This window comes from Phaenicophaeus curvirostris, chromosome 5 (assembly GCF_032191515.1).
Source record: "Phaenicophaeus curvirostris isolate KB17595 chromosome 5, BPBGC_Pcur_1.0, whole genome shotgun sequence".
Classification (NCBI taxonomy): Eukaryota; Metazoa; Chordata; class Aves; order Cuculiformes; family Cuculidae; genus Phaenicophaeus; species Phaenicophaeus curvirostris.
Genome location: NC_091396.1, coordinates 1,632,393 through 1,647,424, shown reverse-complemented (window position 1 = coordinate 1,647,424; position 15,032 = coordinate 1,632,393). Strand labels below are relative to the sequence as shown.

Sequence of the window (15,032 nt, the reverse complement as noted above, 5' to 3'; positions counted from 1 at the left end):
AACCTTGGCCAAGAGGCAGGGAGCAGACTTGGAGAGCAGTCAGGGTGGGAGCAGAATCTTTGGGATTGACGGGACAAAGCAGCTTCCCTGTCCTGCTCTGGAAGCTGAGGCATGGGGAGAAGATCTTGCTGTCTTTCCAGGCTTTGAGGTTGCTGTCCTGGGTGGTTTGGACCTTTACGAGTGGGTTTTTGCATCCTTGGGGTTGCGTCAGTCCCACCATCCCGGTTGACCGAGCTGCCTCGCTGGATACTTCTGCTGGTGCCACCACAATGTTGTGTGTTTTGCTGCTTCCTGGGTGTCCTGGAGAACCAAGTGGTTCCATCCTTGTTGCTGCATGGCAGAGGTATAGGCAGAAAGCACCGTCTTCCTGTTCCTCCACTGAGGTTGTCCCCTTCTCTCTCTTTCAGCTGTTTCCCTGACATCCCTGCTTCAACCAGCTATGCCCACCCCCAGCCTTCCAGCTCAACCACTGTCAATGCGCCTCTTGCTGGCTCCATCACCAATGTGACCAACCCCGCGGGCAGCAGCTCCCTTCACCTGCCTCCCCCGAGCGGCCAGATCCCCATTCGTCATGGTCCTCTTCTGGCCAACCCTTGTGGACCCGGCTACGGGGCTCACCTCAACTGCAACAACAACAACGGCATGGTGGTGCCCAAGGGCTACCTGGGTGGCCACTGCCTGAACAACGTGGGCCCTCCAATCAAATCCGAGCCCAAGGCCTCCTACGCACCTGGGTAAGTGGGGTTGGGGTGGCAGAACAAGGGGGAAACGGTGGGACAAGTGCTCCTCCAGCCTGGTGGGGCTGGTGTAGTTGGTCCCACGGTGCTTTAACTGCTGGCGGTGTTGATCATGTATGAAGCCCTTGCTGGTTTTTAACAAGTGGAGGTCGTGAAGCTTCTTGAAAGGTTCTTCGGTAGGTGTTATCTGTAAGCGTTGAGTTAGAGAGGATCAATGACGTCCCCTGTGTGTGCTCTTGGCACTGGGTCACCAGGAAATCCATCCTGAACAGCTACAAGGAGAACATCGTAGCCTTGTATTTTTTTTAAGAAGAAGGTTCTGTCTCTGGGATGTTCCCATGACTGTCCTAGGAACGGCTGAGAGAGCTGGGGGGGTTTAGCCTGGAGAAGAGGAGGCTGAGGGGAGACCTCATTGCTCTCTCCAACTCCCTGAGAGGAGGTTGTGGAGAGGAGGGAGCTGGGCTCTTCTCCCAAGGGACAGGGGACAGGACGAGAGGGAATGGCCTCAAGCTCCGCCAGGGGAGGGTCAGGCTGGACAGCAGGAAAAAATATTTCCTGGAAAGGGTGATTGGGCAGTGTCCGAGGCTGCCCAGGGAGGGGGTTGAGTCCCCTTCCCTGGAGGGGTTTAAGGGCCGGGTGGCCGAGGTGCTGAGGGACATGGGTTAGTGATGGATGGGGATGGTTGGACTCGATGATCCGGTGGGTCTTTTCCAACCTGGTGATTCTGTGTTAACTCAACTGGGCAGCGAGGGGTGCTTCTCTTGGCCTGATGTTGTAGGTGTTCCACTCAAGAGAAGGAAAAGACGGCCTCTGAGCTGGATTTGTGCTCCTTCGCGGTGAGCTCTGGTGGAAGGGAAGACGATGACCAGGTTGTAGTATTGCTGATGGACTCAATTGGACAACTAGTCCTGGGAGGAGGAGAGATGTGGTTCCTGCTCGCAGGACAGGTGGGAAGGGGACAAGCTTGGCAGGCTGGGAGAGCACCATGGTGTGGCAGCTGCCATCTGCAGGGGCCAAAGGGTCCAGGTAGAGACCATCTCAGTAGGGAGCAAACATGGGACACTGAGAGGGTACAGTGGTCTGTGATAGGAGCTGGCACGAGAGAGGAGCTGGTACACGTGAAGCTTTACTCAAGACCCAAAGGGAAGAACGTGGTGGAGGAGAAGCTCGAAGTGAGCTGGCAACGTGCGCTCGCAGCCCAGAAACCACCCATGTCCTGGGCTGCATCCAGAGCGGTGGGAGCAGCAGGGAGGGAGGGGATCCTGCCCCTCTGCTCCGCTCGGGGAGACCCACCTGGAGCCCCGAGTCCAGTTCTGGATCCTCAGCACAGGGAGGACACGGAGCTGGTGGAGCAAGTCCAAAGGAGGCCACTGAGATGATCATCGTGACTGCCCCATCCCTGAAGGTGTTCAAGGCAAGGTTGGATGGGGCTTGGAGTGACCTGATCTAGTGCAAGGTGTCCCTGGCCATGGCATGAGGTGGAACTGGATGATTCTATGAACATGACTGATCTCTTCCTCCTCTGGTCCACGCTGTCGTTGGGGGAGTGAAACAAGAAGATGATATGAGGTCAGAGAGATGAAAATCAAAGTGCGCAGCAGCACATCCATCAGCAGGAGACCTTGAGAGTTGGCAATAATCATGCCACGAGGAGCTGTGCATGGTCCAGCCTGTCTCTGTAGCACAAGCAATGGGTGGCCTTGGTGTCCTCTCCACACAGCCAATCTTCGTGGCTTCTCCTGTGGATGTAAGGGACAAGGAGGGCAGGATGTCCCCACGCTGCTCATCTCTGCAAGCCCCTGTCTGGCTTTTCTCTCTCTTCCTTGTGCCATCTAGTGTCCCCAGCAAGTACAGCACAACCATCCCCAGATTTAGGAGCCTTGGGGCACCCTGGACCAACTCTTCAGCTCCATGGGGATGACCTTGGCCCTTTGGCTGAGCTTGGAAAGATCTTCCAGAAAGAGACAAGCTGCAGCTTGCCCTGTGGAGAAGGACTTGGGGGGCTGGGGGAGGAGAAGCTCAACAGGAACCAGCAACGTGTGCCCCCAGCCCAGAAACCCCCCGTGTCCTGGGCTGCATCCAGAGCGGTGGGAGCAGCGGGGAGGGAGGGGATCCTGCCCCTCTGCTCCGCTCGGGGAGACCCACCTGGAGCCCCGAGTCCAGTTCTGGATCCTCAGCACAGGGAGGACATGGAGCTGCTGGAGCGAGTGCAGAGGAGGCCACGGAGATGATCCAGGGCTGGAGAACCTCCTGTGCGAGGAGAGAGTTGGGGTTGTTGAGCCTGGAGAAGAGAAGGCTGTGGGGAGACCTTAGAGCAGCTTCCAGGGCTGAAAGGGGCTCCAGGAAAGCTGGGGAGGGACTTTTTACAAGGGACTGGAGTGATAGGATGAAAGGGGGTGGCTTTAAATTGGAAGGGGGAAGGTTTAGATGAGACGTTAGGTAGAAATTCTTCACAATGAGGGTGGGGAGGCCCTGGCCCAGGCTGCCCAGAGCAGGGGTGGCTGCCCCATCCCTGGAGTGGTTCAAGGCCAGGTTGGATGGGGCTTGGAGCCTCTTATCCAGTGGGAGGTGTCTCTGCCCATGGTAGGAGGTTGGAGTTAGATGATGTTTGAGGTCCCTTCCAACCCAAACCATTCTGTGATTCTATGATAAGCAAAATCTGCTTTGGTGGCAGCATTTCTTCAGCATGGTGAGATGACTCTTCCCCGTTTTACAAGGCTTTCCCCTGGTAATATCTCATGTGTCGCATACCAGCAAACCCTTCCCTTGTACTGAGGACGTTCACACTATCTCCCTGACCCGTGGGTCTGCTGGAGAAGGCAGCTGACAACTCCTTTTTTATTCAGTTGCATTTTGTAGTTGGGGTCAAATCCTGCTCCTGGGGATGCTGGAGTAGAGCCAGGGCGATACAGCCACCAGTTGTGGTGGTGCTCAGGTTCATATGAGGCAAAATCCATCCTGTGGGCTTCCCAGTCTTAGCTTTTGGGCAGCAGGTCCTAGCCCAGCTTCTCCTGAGCCTCCCATTCACCAGTGGTGAAGCAGACGGTCTTCCTGGCTGTGGAATACACTTCTATCTGGCTTCTTTTAAACTTAAGGTCCACCAAGTGGCTTCAAGTTGCACCGGGGCAGGTTGAGGTTAGCCATCAGGAGTAATTTCTTCACCACAAGGGTTCTCAGACACTGGCAGAAGCTGCCCAGAGAGGCGGTGGAGTCCCCATCCCTGGAGGGATTGAAAAGCCAGGTAGATGAGCTCAGGATTTGGCTTAGGAGTTGACAGGCGTGGTTGGACTCCATGATCTAAAGGTCTTTTCCAACCAAATGATTCGATTCTATTTTATTCTCTGTTGTCCCTGGTGCAGGGAACCTGTGTGAGGAGCAGGGACAGCTACGGCTGAGCTGGGAATTCCACCCGGAGCCTGGAGGTTGCTTTGCTCGACCTGAACCTACTGGTTGTGCTGGAAGTTGGGTTAAAATGATTTTCCCTTCTCTTTTTCCCGTTGCTTCGCAGCACTTTACCCGACTCTCCCCCGGACTCGGGATCGGAAGCGTATTCCCCTCAGCAGGTGAACGGTAAGCGCTTAAAAGAGAGTGAGGAGGAGGGGGGAAAAAAAAAAATAAATAAAAATCATAATCCAAAGCCAACATCCTCCCCCTCTTTGTTCTGGGAAAGTGGTTGGCTCTGAAATCTTTATCAGACGGGAGAAAACAGGCGGCTGCAATACGTGGGGAGATTATCAGTTAGTAAATATCCCTCGACTTTCGCCTATTGTTCTGCCCCGGGGGGGGAGAGCGAGCGAGGGAACGGGAGCGAAGGCGAGGTGGGGATCCACCAGCCCCGGGGAGCGAGCGCTGGGGGCGTTTGTCCCCGCCACGGGGTGGGATGTGGAGCTTTGGAGCCTCCGTGTCCTGCCCTCGGCCAGCGCGGAGCGAAAGGCGAGGAGCGTGAGCGCGTGCCGGCCATGGAGAACGTCTCGGGGAGGCAGCTATGAATCCACCGTTCAGCAGTAAGTTCTCCGCCGGGCTTTTCCTCCCTTCCAGTGCGACCAGGTGGTCCTGGGGGGCTTTGCTCCCCGTTTCGAAGCGAGCTCGAGCCTCCTTGGCGCAGGCACGGGCACTGCCGAGGCCTCCCAGCTCCCCTTGGCGAAGCCACCAAGGGTTGGTTGGTTCCTCTGGTGACCTTCACCGCTCTTGGGTGGAAGAAACTCTTTGGGGAGGAAGGAAGGTTGCTCCTGGCCTCCCTTCCCCCTGGGCAGCCTCTTCCCCAGTCCCACCAGGAACAGTGCCTGCTCTTTTTTTTTTTTTCCTGGTGGAAGAGGTCAAGAGTTCTGTTTATCTTGCTAAAAAAAATCCCTGGAATTCCTCCTGGCCCTTCCTTAAATATAACAAAGAGGCCAGGTTGCTCACCACAGGGAGAGCTGCTTCGAGGGGCTGGCAGAGCAGCAGAACGTCTGCTAGAGGAGGAGAGGAGGTTCTGGAGAGCACCCCCAGAGCAGCTCCTGCCTCGCGAGGGAAGGGTCACATTCCCAGACCTGGAGCTGGGAGCACGGAGCCCGAGTCCTGTGACTGGGAAATGCATCACCCCCTGTCCCCACCCTGGTTAGACCTGTAGGAGTGGTGGGAAATGGAGTTAGCTCCAGCTGGAGGCCAGTTCCAAGTGGTGTCCCCAGGGCTCAGTGCTGGGTCCAGCCCTGCTCAGTGTCTTTATCAATGACCTGGATGAAGGCATCGAGTGCACCCTTAGTGAGTTTGTGGACGACACTAAGCTGGGTGGAAGCTGGAGGATTTTGAAGTTCTCCAAAGGGGTCTGGACAGGCTGGATCCATGGGCTGAGACCAACGGCAGGAGGTTCAACGAGGCCAAATGGCGGGTCCTGCCCTTGGGGCACAACAACCCTGAGCAGCTCCAGCCTAGGAGAAGTCTGGCTGGAAACTGCCTGGAGGAGAAGGACCTGGGGGGGTTGGTTGAACAGGAGCCAGCAGGGGCCCAGGGGGCCAAGAAGGCCAAGGGCATCTGGGCTTGGATCAGACCCGGCGTGGCCAGCAGGGCCAGGGAGGTTCTTCTCCCTCTGGCCTCGGCCCTGGGGAGAGCGCTCCTCGAATCCTGGGGTCAGTGCTGGGCCCCTCCCCACCAGAAGGATGTTGAGGCTCTGGAGCGAGTGCAGAGAAGAGAACGGAGCTGGGGAAGGGGCTGGAGAAGAAGAGGAGCGGCTGAGAGAGCTGGGGGGGTTCAGCCTGGAGAAGAGGAGGCTGAGGGGAGACCTCATTGCTCTCTGCAACTCCCTGAGAGGAGGTTGTGGAGAGGAGGGAGCTGGGCTCTTCTCCCAAGGGACAGGGGAGAGGACGAGAGGGAATGGCCTCAAGCTCCACCAGGGGAGGGTCAGCCTGGACAGCAGGAAAACATATTTTCTGGCAAGGGTGATTGGGCAGTGTCCGAGGCTGCCCAGGGAGGGGTTTGAGTCCCCTTCCCTGGAGGGGTTTAAGGGCCGGGTGGCCGAGGTGCTGTTATCAAGACACGTTCCTTGCAATGTTCCACAGGGGAGGATGCAAGGCTCCTCTCCCAGCCCCAAAGCTGTTGTCCTTCTGGGCATTCTTGGTTGTTCTGGGACTGTTGGAAGCCGTGTCTATCAGCTGGGCTGAGCGGTGGCCAAAGCTGCTTGGCTGGTTGTGTTGTTGAGCCGTGCTGGACTTTGCTCCGAGTTCCATGGGTGGAAGCTGTCGGGATGGCAGGAGCAGAGCTGGGGAAGGGGGATGTCGTGCCCGATGCCATCTCTACTCAGCTGAAAAGCAGAGAGATCCTCTGTCCCAGGGATGTCACCAGCCAGCCCCAGCCATTGCGTGAAGGCAAGGCTGCTCTTCAGTCCCAAACTTCTCAGGATGGAGACCTCCCCTCCTCCCTGGAGCCACAGTGCTTGACTCGGCTGACCCTGGGACAGCTCTACAAGGAGCTCCCAGGAGCAGGACCCTGCTGGTGGGCATAGGCAGAGGAATCCAGTTTGCTGTGTGCTGGAAAAGGGCACTGAGAGATCTTGGTGGGCAGCAGAAAGCCTTTAGAAGGAGCAGACCAGGTGGAAGCAGCCCTGCCCCGTAGCCTTCCGTAGCAAGGCTCTGCCTAAATACATTTTGCTTTTCTAGACCTTGCAACGGGAGGAGTTTTCTGATTCCTGGTCAAGTGCTTTGGCCTCATTAGTCAGCCGGGAACTGGTTGTTCTGAGACCAAAGTCCATCCAGCCCAGTGGCTCAAAGCTGGCTGGTGGCACCGGCTTAGGGGAGCAGCCTGGCAAAGACCTTCCCTGGTGTCCCCGTCCATGTCCCCATGGTCCGTAACAGCTTTGCTAGTCCTTGGATGTGTTTTCCCCCACCTTGGTGCTTAGCTTCCTCAGATTTGATGGTTGGACTGATCTTGGAGGCCTTTTCCAACATCAGCGATTCTATGATCTCCACAGCAGGCTGCAGAGAAGCTTTGTTTTGCACTTAAAACACCTGCAAAGCCACTGGCCCTTCCCACCCCTCGGTTTCCTCACATCCCAGAGCCAAACGCCCCAGGAGTCAGGGAGTGCAGAGATAGGACGAGGGGAACAGTTTGAAGCTGAAAGAAGGGAGAGTGAGATGAGATCTCAGGAAGAAATGTTCTCCTGAGCCTCACCTGAGGAGGGTGGGGAGGCCCTGGAGTTGCCCAGAGCAGTGGTGGCTGCCCCATCCCTGGAGGGGTTCAAGGCCAGGTTGGATGGGGCTTGGAGCCCCTGATCCAGTGGGAGGTGTCCCTGCCCATTGGAACTGGATGGGCTTTGAGGTCCCTTCCAACCCAAACCATCCCATGATTCCAGCATGCTCACTCCTGTTTTCCTGGGAAAATCTGCGCGTTCTTTGAGGTTCTGTTTTTCTCAGCTTATGGCCAGCTGGAAGCTGAAGCAGCTGCAGAAATGGAGATGGATTTGCATGCCCCTCCACACACCAACCACGTTTTTTGGTGGTGATGTAGTCAAATCAACCCTAAACATGGTGTGGCTTTAGCATCCAATTCCAAAGAGAGGAGGAGAGAGGTAGGATCGCATTTGAATGTCCCGTTTTGTTTATTTAAATGTAGAGATCAAAGTCTTCTTCTGGTTTAAATTTAAATGAGCAAGAAGTGTCCCCGCAGAAGTCCTCGCTGGTGATGCCGATGAGCTGGAGGCGTTCAGGTCATTGAGTTGTCTCCTCCTTTCTCTGGTTGGTTCCTGTCTTTGCTCTCCTTGAGAGCAAGCAAGTGTCCAAGTTCAGGTGCTTTCTCTTCTGCTTTCTTGGTCTACGCGTAGAGTCAAGGAATCATTGAGGTTGGAAGAGCCCTCTAAGCTCCTCCAGTCCAACCATCATCCCAACCCTACCGTGCCGACTAAACTGTGGCCCTGAGTGCCACAGCCACATGGTTTTTGAACCCCTCCAGGGAAGGAGACTCCACCAGTGCCCTGGGCAGCTTGCAGTCCCTTGGTGCTACAGGAATTTTGTGGCTGATGGCTTTGGTTTGAAGGGAAAACAGAAGCGACCACGAAAGCTGCCTGGGAATCCCGAAAGATGAGTTTTCACTGCAGAGCATCCAGGTTTAGCAGCGATCAGCAATGTTTGTGGGAATCTCCTCTGTTGTCCCTCACCCTGAGGACCTGGTTGCTCTTTGAGTTTTGATTCTTGGAGCTTCGAGATTCTGGCCCTTGGCTGCTTCCTCCACTTCCAGTCTCACCTCTTCCCAAACGATGTAAAGTACGAGGCACTGGGATTTGTGTGTCTCTTCATCAGCTGGACAGCCACGCCCCTGGCACTGCTCTGGTTCTCACGATGAGCAGCCCTGGAGGTGTCTGTAGGATGCTGGGACCATCAAGAAACCTGGGAGGAGAAGGCAGGGCAGGGCAAGGTGGCTGTTGTGGGGGCTGAGGGGACATGGCTGTGCTGAGCCTGGGCGTGTTCATGGAGATAACCAGGTTTCATGAAGGTAACCATGGGTTAACAACCATAACCAAGCCTGGGATTGTTCCAAGGGAGAGGAGAACTGTGTCTGCTGGACCTGGGCTTAGGACACACGGTGCATAACCTTACCTGCCGCTCTAATGTCTATTAATTCTTCTCTCTTTCAAGATCCTCACCTCCTCCGGACCATGACCCCCGAAAACATGTGCCACATGACTCCCCCTTCTCGCCTGGAGCATCCTCCACCACCTCCTCCGCCTCCACCGCCCCCTCCTCACCTCCAGGGTCCCCCGCCGCCTCCTCCTCACCCTCACCAGCCCCAGCACACCCCTCACTACCCTGGCCTCCAGCGGGACATGTACATGAAGGCTGAGCCTCTGATGCCACCCTACGGCCTCGGCCAGGGCATGGCACCTCCTGACCTCCACCACGCCCAGCAGTCGCAGATGCTGCACCAGCTACTCCAGCAACACGGAGCAGAGTGAGCCCTTGGGGCGCTGGGACTTGCTTTGGGGGATCTGGGGAGGTGGGGAGGAGGGAACGGGAGCTAGGGGCTTGCACGAGGTGTGAACAAAATCATTAGGTTTAACTGCAAGTTGAGGAGCACGCCCTGGTTCTGGGGGAGCAAGCTGGGGAGACATCGAGGTGGAGATGACCTCAAGTGTCTTCAGCACAGGAGGGACATGGAGCTGTTGGAGCAGGACAGAGATGATCTGAGGGCTGGAGAACCTCCCATCCAAGCCTGAGAGAGATGGGGTTGTCCAGCCTGGAGAAGAGAAGGCTGCGGGGAGACCTTAGAGCAGCTTCCAGGACTGAAAGGGGCTCCAGGAAAGCTGGGGAGGGGCTCTGGATCAGGGAGGGCAGGGAGAGGACGAGGGGGAAGGGTTTGGAGCTGCAAGAGGGGAGATGGAGGTGAGATCTTGGGGAGAAATGTTTTGCTATGAGGGTGAGGAGGCCCTGGCCCAGGCTGCCCAGAGCAGGGGTGGCTGCCCCATCCCTGGAGGGGTTCCAGGCCAGGTTGGATGGGGCTTGGAGCCCCTGATCCAGCAGGAGGTGTCCCTGCCCATGGCAGGGGTGGAACTGGATGGTCTTTAAGGTCCCTTCCAAGCCAAACCATTCTATGATTCTTTGAAGTGTGGGGCAGGGGTTTGCTGTGCGTGGCTCGCAGTTGGGTGGTGGGAACCGAGAAGAAAGCAGAGACGTGGCTCGGTGCTCTGACAGTTGCAGGGTGGGTTGGCAGAGCCTGGTTGGAGAAGGTGGTGGTGGTGGTGCCAAAAGAGCTTGAACCTCTCTGCATGAGGGTTTTGGGTTTAATGTGAGATCTTAGCTTTTTTCGGGAGGGCTGGGGTGTTGTCACCTCTCCCGCTGAGCCGTTCTGTCCCGTGGGTCTTTGCAGCCTCCCGGTTCACCCCGCCAAGAAGCGGAAACACTCCGAGTCCCCCCCCAACACCCTCAATGCCCAGATGCTCAACGGGCTGATAAAGCAGGAGCCAGGGATGGGGGCCGTGCCACTCAACCCTGACAGAGTCCAAACGCCTCCCTGGCACCAGCCGGGACCTCTCTCACCAGGTACGTGGGTTTGGAACCCCTCATCCTTCTTTTCCTTCATCTCTCCAACGTGCAACCCCCTGCTGCCAGCTCGGGCACCACGTTTGGGAGGGGGGCACGTGGCCACCACCAGCTTCAACTGGCCAATCCCTTCCTTTTGCTCTTACGTTTAAGACCTGGGGGTGTTGGTTGACAGCGACTGAACATGAGCCAGCAGGGGCCCAGGGGGCCAAGAAGGCCAAGGGCATCTTGGCTTGGAGCAGACCCGGCGTGGCCAGCAGGGCCAGGGAGGTTCTTCTCCCTCTGGCCTCGGCCCTGGGGAGAGCGCTCCTCGAATCCTGGGGTCAGTGCTGGGCCCCTCCCCACCAGAAGGATGTTGAGGCTCTGGAGCGAGTGCAGAGAAGAGAACGGAGCTGGGGAAGGGGCTGGAGAAGAAGAGGAGCGGCTGAGAGAGCTGGGGGGGTTCAGCCTGGAGAAGAGGAGGCTGAGGGGAGACCTCATCGCTCTCTGCAACTCCCTGAGAGGAGGTTGTGGAGAGGAGGGAGCTGGGCTCTTCTCCCAAGGGACAGGGGACAGGACGAGAGGGAATGGCCTCAAGCTCCACCAGGGGAGGGTCAGGCTGGACAGCAGGAAAAAATATTTCCCAGAAAGGGTGATTGGTCCGTGTCCGAGGCTGCCCAGGGAGGGGGTTGAGTCCCCTTCCCTGGAGGGGTTTAAGGGCCGGGTGGCTGAGGTGCTGAGGGACATGGGTTAGTGACTGATGGGAATGGTTGGAGTCAATGATCCGGTGGGTCTCTTCCAGCCTGGTGATTCTATGATTCTACCCAGCTGGACCTTCTGTTAGAGTGGTTGAAATTGGTCTTTTCCCCCTCATCGCAGGCCTCATTCAGGATAACGACAGCTTGAACGGCTCCTACTTGGATCCCAACTACCAGTCTATAAAGTGGCAACCGCATCAGCAGAACAAGTGGGCGACTCTTTATGATGCCAACTACAAAGAACTGTGAGTAATTCCCTCACCTTTCAACAAAACCCGATTCATTTCGGCAGAACGGATGGGGCTGGGAGGAGGAATCATACTCACAAGATGGAACAAGCATCTTCCTGGGCTCCCCCTTGTCTTCTCCTGTCACCTGCTTGCCAGTGTTTTGGTGGAGATGCTCTTCTCATGATACCTTTGCTGTTGGGAAAGTTACTTCTCTGCATTTCTACAGAGGATTGAGAAATGGGGTTGGGGCTGTAGGAGCCAGCAGAAGGTGGTTCAGCACCATCAGTCGCCGTTCAGCAGCCCCTCAAACTGCACTGGAACAAGCTGCGCAGGGAGGTGGTTGAGTCACCTTCTCTGGAGGGGTTTAAGGGACAGGTGGACAAGGCGCTGAGGGACATGGGTTAGTGATTGGTGGGAATGGTTGGACTCGATGATCCCGTGGGTCTCTTCCAACCTGGTGATTCTATGATTCTATGAAACCTTGGTGGCCCATGGAGGGTTGTATCATCAAATATGGTCTTGCTGTGAGCGTGGTTGGGACCAGCAGCGCCCGTTCCTCCTGCCCAGGCTTCCCAAGGTCCTGGATTTTAAGTGAAATATTAGGATTTGCTGGACAATGCGTAGCGTGGATGACTGGAGGTGATCTAGAGGGACTTCGGCAGAGCTTGAGAACAACATGAAAAAGAGCCTGAGGAGGAGGAGTTGGAGTGGTTGGTGGGCAGAGGAGAAAAAGAAAGGAAGAGGGAAGGGGTTGAGGAAAGCTGGGAAGCCAGGAGAGGTAGCAGAGAGGTAAGGAGAGAGGGCGAGGAGAAAGTTGGGGTGGTGGAGGCAGGAGGGGGTGCAGAGAGCGGCTGGTGGGGCTGACAGGGCTGGGAGCTGGAAGGAGAGGCTGGAGCAGAGGAGGGTGGAGGCAGTGGAGCTGCTGGGGGAAAGAGGAGTTCTCAGGAGGAAATGTGGATCCTCCCTGCATTCCTCAGAGGTGACAGAGAGCTTGCAGGCAGCAGGCTGGGTTCCAGGAACCACTCACTGAGCAAACTCTCGTTCCTCTTCCTTCTCCTCCTGCACAGCCAGTGGCTGGGAGAGCTCATCCTGAGGAGAGGCCGCTCTGTCTGCGATACCAAATAACCCAAGATCACGCCTCACCAGGATGGTGCTCGGGGTGGGAGCCATGGACCCTACATAAGACCAGTCGTGGAGGCAGAGTGGGATCTGTGGTGTTTGGGGAAGCTGAGGCTGCAAGTCCCAGATCTCCAGCTCAGCCCAGCCCTTGTGGCCTCTTTAATGCAGAGCTGGTGGTGACTTGGTTGTCCTATGGGTTGTTCCCCTGTGGAGAAGCGGCCGTTGGAGTTGGTTGCGTTGTTGGTGACATCCTTTCCTTTGCAAAGACTGTAGCTTGTGGTCGGAGAGGGGTAATTTGGGGAGGTAGCTACTTCTGGTTTATTAAACTGTTTCCATAAAGGAAGCATCTCCCACCTTCAGGTGGAATATCAACTACTTCTAGGAACTTGCGAGTGGCTCCAGAGTCCAGACCTGCAGCCCTGTCCCTGCTTTCCACCATCAGTTTGCTGATTTCTCCCTAAGATCTCATCTCCACCTCCCCTCTTTCAGCTCCAAACCATTCTCCTCATCCTCTCCCTGCCCTCCCTGATCCAGAGCCCCTCCCCAGCTTTCCTGGAGCTCCTCTCAGTCCTGGAAGCTGCTCTAAGGTCTCCTCACAGCCTTCTCTTCTCCAAGCTGAACAACTCCAACCGTCTCAGTATCTACTTGGACAGGAGGTTCTTCAGCCCTTGGATCGTCTCCGTGGGGGCTTTCCGTATGTGCTTTGGATGGCAATGAGCTCTGAGAAGCAGAACCAGGAGAAGCAAACCCTTCTTCTCTAACTCGGGCTCAGATTCTCAATCCCTGGAGTGGCCTCTCTTCCACCATCAATCTCCACGGGGCTTTCCCTGTGTGGCAGCAGCACAAAAGCACCTTGTGTAGCCAGCTCTGCACATCATAGGAGCAGACCTTCCATGTGGCCTCGCTTTTCTCCGTGACATAATAGGAATGGTTGGACTTGATGATCTGGTGGGTCTCTTCCAACCTGGTGATTCTATGATTCTATGATTATGAGTCCCTTTTTTCCTTCCATCTCGCTGTTTACCTGCACTGAGCCCTCATCTGAAACACCTTCAGCTTGTCCTAGACCACTTGCAGGTGTTACAGTCCCTAGGCTGGAGATCTTGCCGTGCATCCCAGTGTCCCACTGGTAGAGGTGAACTACACGTTGTCTTCTGCTGGCCACAGAGAATTTGCTGGAATGCTGCAAACCCCACCTTTTAACTTCTGCAAACCCAACCCCGCTCTACCACGTTCTTTGGAGCTGCGCTTGGAATCACTTCCCTAAGACCTGCTTTTAGGATTTAGGGTGAAAGCCAGAGCAAACCTACTTCTGTGGCATTCAGGTCATCGTCCCGTTGTGTAATGGGTAAATTCCTTGGAACTGACTTCATGGGGATTTTAGGAACCCACGTGCCGTTTTGTTGTGGTGCTGGATTTGGCCAGATTTAAGGGTTCAGGTCAAGGGTTGATTGATTCTGTTTTCATTCCACGCTACCTAAAAGGAGGTTGTGGTGAGGTGGGTGTTGGTGTCTTCAACCAAGTAGTAAGCGACAGGATGAGAGGCAACAGCCTCAAGTTGCACCAGGGGAGGTTTAGATTGGATATTAGGAACAATTTCCTTACTGAAAGAGTGGTGAAGCATTGGAAGAAGCTGCCCAGGGCGGTGGTGGAGTCTCCATCCCTGGAGGGGTTCAAAAAACATGTAGATATGGTAATTCAGGATACGGTTTAGCAGGCACGATGGGGTTGTTGTTGATGGTTGGACTGGGTGAGCTTAGAGGACTTTTCCCCCCTTGACAATTCTATGATTCTACCTCAGTTGTCCTGCGTAGGGACAGGAGTTGGACTCGATGATCCTTGTGGTCGCTTTCAGCTTGGAACATTCTATGATTCTGTGATTTGCTTCCTCCTTTGTGGTGGGTTTGAAGCTCTCTGAGAGAGCTGAGCCTATGTGTCGTTCTAAATGGAAAATCACTTGGTTCTCCTGGTACACCACCACCAGAATACATCTGTGAGGAACTTCAAAAACTCCATCTTCCCTTCCTCCTTCTAGAAGAGGACTCTTTAGGTTGACCAGTCCAAGTTTTAGCAGGTAGGATCTTCTCCTTCCATTCTGCCTTTAGGGTGGAGCTGACATCTGTGACTCTTGGAGATCCACAAGCATTTCCAAATACCCTGAGATCCCAACGCAAGGACCAGCCATTGCTGGTTTGTTTTCTGCTGGAAGGTGTCCTCTAGTTTGTACGTGCTCTTATTTTCATGCCCCTAGAGGGAACATATTTTTATCCCTACGATCCAGGTGCCCGCAACTTATTCACAGCCCCAGGAATTTGAATCATCTGAATCATCTGATTTTTCCTACTCTGGTTCTTAAGAAAAGAGACCAGACGGGTGGGTTAAGGAGGACGACCGAGCCTTGAGGATGTCATGAGCCTGTAGGAAGCTGTTGAGGTTCTTTCCGCAGCACGGTGTTTCCCACCAAGTCAAGAGCTTTGGGTTGTAACAGCGATTGCTGCACACAAAGAGCAGCTCTGGCCCGTGCAGCCGCTGCCATGGGTTGGTGAGATGGGGGAATCTGAACTCATTCTGTGGTTCCGAAGTAGCTTTTCTACCTTCCAAGAAACCTGTACAGTGATTTTTGTGGTATGGATGGCACCAGATATCCCAGGGAGATGTGGAGAAGGGGAGCAGCCCTGCAGCAGCCACCTCGCCCAGGAGAAGAAA

The 15,032-nt window shown here is 55.5% G+C and overlaps 1 protein-coding gene across 1 annotated transcript in view; it reads left to right on the top strand.

Moving 5' to 3' along the window:
* The window catches only part of MYRF (myelin regulatory factor), a 64,472-nt gene that overhangs the window by 29,856 nt on the left and 19,584 nt on the right, over positions 1 to 15,032 (top strand). Inside the window, exons 3-7 of the mRNA XM_069857328.1 lie at positions 408 to 734; positions 4,246 to 4,307; positions 8,840 to 9,152; positions 10,068 to 10,240; positions 11,099 to 11,222. Of these exons, the coding sequence (XP_069713429.1) occupies positions 408 to 734; positions 4,246 to 4,307; positions 8,840 to 9,152; positions 10,068 to 10,240; positions 11,099 to 11,222 (999 nt within the window). The remainder of the gene's footprint in view (positions 1 to 407; positions 735 to 4,245; positions 4,308 to 8,839; positions 9,153 to 10,067; positions 10,241 to 11,098; positions 11,223 to 15,032) is intronic.